General features: G+C 31.0%; 1 protein-coding gene across 2 annotated transcripts in view; it reads right to left on the reverse strand.

The window, feature by feature from the left end:
* Positions 1-1,165: 1,165 nt before the first annotated feature.
* The window catches only part of LOC117174342 (pre-rRNA-processing protein TSR2 homolog), a 19,598-nt gene continuing 18,749 nt past the window's right edge, over positions 1,166-2,014 (reverse strand). The window contains exon 4 of one of the 2 annotated variants that reach the window (XM_033363382.1): positions 1,166-1,614. In XM_033363382.1, the coding sequence (XP_033219273.1) occupies positions 1,301-1,614 (314 nt within the window). In that variant the 3' untranslated portion in view covers positions 1,166-1,300. Of the gene's footprint in view, positions 1,642-2,014 lie in introns of both variants that reach the window. The other variant, XM_033363381.1, reaches the window with a different exon arrangement.

The raw sequence follows: 2,014 nt of genomic DNA on the forward strand, positions 1-2,014 counted from the left end.
ACATATATATTTTATTTATTAACAATTCGTCTTTTTTCGTATAAAATCATCATTCTGGGTTCAAAATGCAACTGGGGTTGAAAATTGATCTGCTTTGGTTTAGGATTCAAGTATTTTATTGAAAATTCGACTTTTTTTCATAAATATTCAACTATTTTTTATTTTAAATATTACATGAAAATCAGTATATTCAGGTTGATGAATATTTTACTTTTCTTTTTAAGAATTCGCTTTTTAGGCTTGAAAATTGAACAATTGAGTAGGAAATTCAACCTTCTTTGTGGAAAACTTATTTACTTTGTTGAGAATTCATCTTCAGCCATTGAGAGCATCTGAAAACAATTATCCAAGAAGTTTAAATTTTTTAAAGGAAAAGTAAAGAAATAGTGGAATTAGCGGACAATTATAAGAAAATAGTGTCTTTAGTGTTATTTCTATCGAAAAAGTAGCAAAATAGTGCCATCGCTAAAACAAAAAGTGTCCAATAATGTCAATAGTGTGCTGAGTCTGATATTTCTTATGCAAAAAGGTTTCTTTCAAAAATTAATATAATAAAATACATACTTGCCGTTTAAAGCAATACAATGAATGGGAAATATTGAAAAAGTGCCAGGTTTTTATCATTGATCGTTAAAGTGACTCAATACTAAAAAGTCTTCTATTTTGTTGCCTTAATGAGAAATCGTTTGGCATGTAATAGAGCCGGAAGTGCGTTACATCGTACATAGTGCGTTTACAGTTTACACGAACCCTACTTTACTGGCATTGGGTGAATGACCTTAGATGCGAGACCTGAAATAAACAATTCAAGGAAAAGAAGCTGCAGAACATCATTCGTCTACATTATAACGGACTTCTGTCAAACTTTGAAAAAATTGAGCGCCAACTCACTACAATGACCCACTGACACATGACGAACTGTTAATTAGTTTTCTTCACTCATCATTAAATAAAACTAAATTTCGACACTTGCCAAAAGATATTCTACAGGGTGAAGAAGTGCTTAATCACCAGTACCCTTTGTAAATATTAATTACATGTCAACTAGGTAAATAAGAAAATTAAATAATGTCAAACGCTTAAGAATTGAATATTGGAGTTCAGATTAAATTAAAAATATACCTAGCATTATTAAAATATCGTTGAAAAAAATGTAATAAACTAATTTCAGAATAAGTTGAGGTTTTGTTATTAATAATAAAGCTGAAGAGTACAGATGACAGTATTTACATAAAAAATATATGTATAATAAAGATTACAAATTATCTTGGCATTTTTAAATATTTAAAACTTGCCGGGTTCATTTTTTCCGCTTTGTTCTCACAGTAGTCCAATCTTGGTCAACGACTTCCATTTGATTGTTGGATGCTTCTCCGTCTTCTGATGACGAATCATTTTCTTGTGTGCAAGACTGAGAAGGCACAGACATTGTGTAAACTTGTGTGGCGATCCAGGGCTGAAGAGGAGGCAATTTTTCAAGTTCGGCAAGAGCGGTGGTTTCGTCTCCAGCTGCACAATAACGATAAAATCGCAACAATTCCTCAGCAACTTGAGTAGAACTTGCGTCTTCGAGTTCTGTGTCGAATTCTAAATCCATGTAGTCTTCTAATTCTGCTGCGATTTCAGCAGGAATTAATTCATCTGGACATAATTATTCTCGTCAACGGAGGTACAATTGAATACAATGAAAAGTCAATAAAACATTTTTTTTAAGTTTCTGTGCCGAGAGAAGCAAAATAAATAATACCTTATTTAGTTTAGGGTACCCTTCAATTTATTTTAGAGTTTTCTTCATTTTTAAAACTTTTAAATACAAAATGTAACTTTTAATTCAGATCAAAGTTTTAATAACGTGGTTGAATATCCAGAGTTTTTAATCAAATCGTAAAATCGACGGCTTCATACAATATAGAATCAAGATTCAATTTCAGTGAGACTGTATAAAGAAACAGGTTTCAGTTGTTTTCTTAATAAGTCAGTTCATAAATCACGTTACCAATTTTAGAATATTTTG

This window comes from Belonocnema kinseyi, chromosome 6, assembly GCF_010883055.1.
Source record: "Belonocnema kinseyi isolate 2016_QV_RU_SX_M_011 chromosome 6, B_treatae_v1, whole genome shotgun sequence".
Taxonomy (NCBI): domain Eukaryota; kingdom Metazoa; phylum Arthropoda; class Insecta; order Hymenoptera; family Cynipidae; genus Belonocnema; species Belonocnema kinseyi.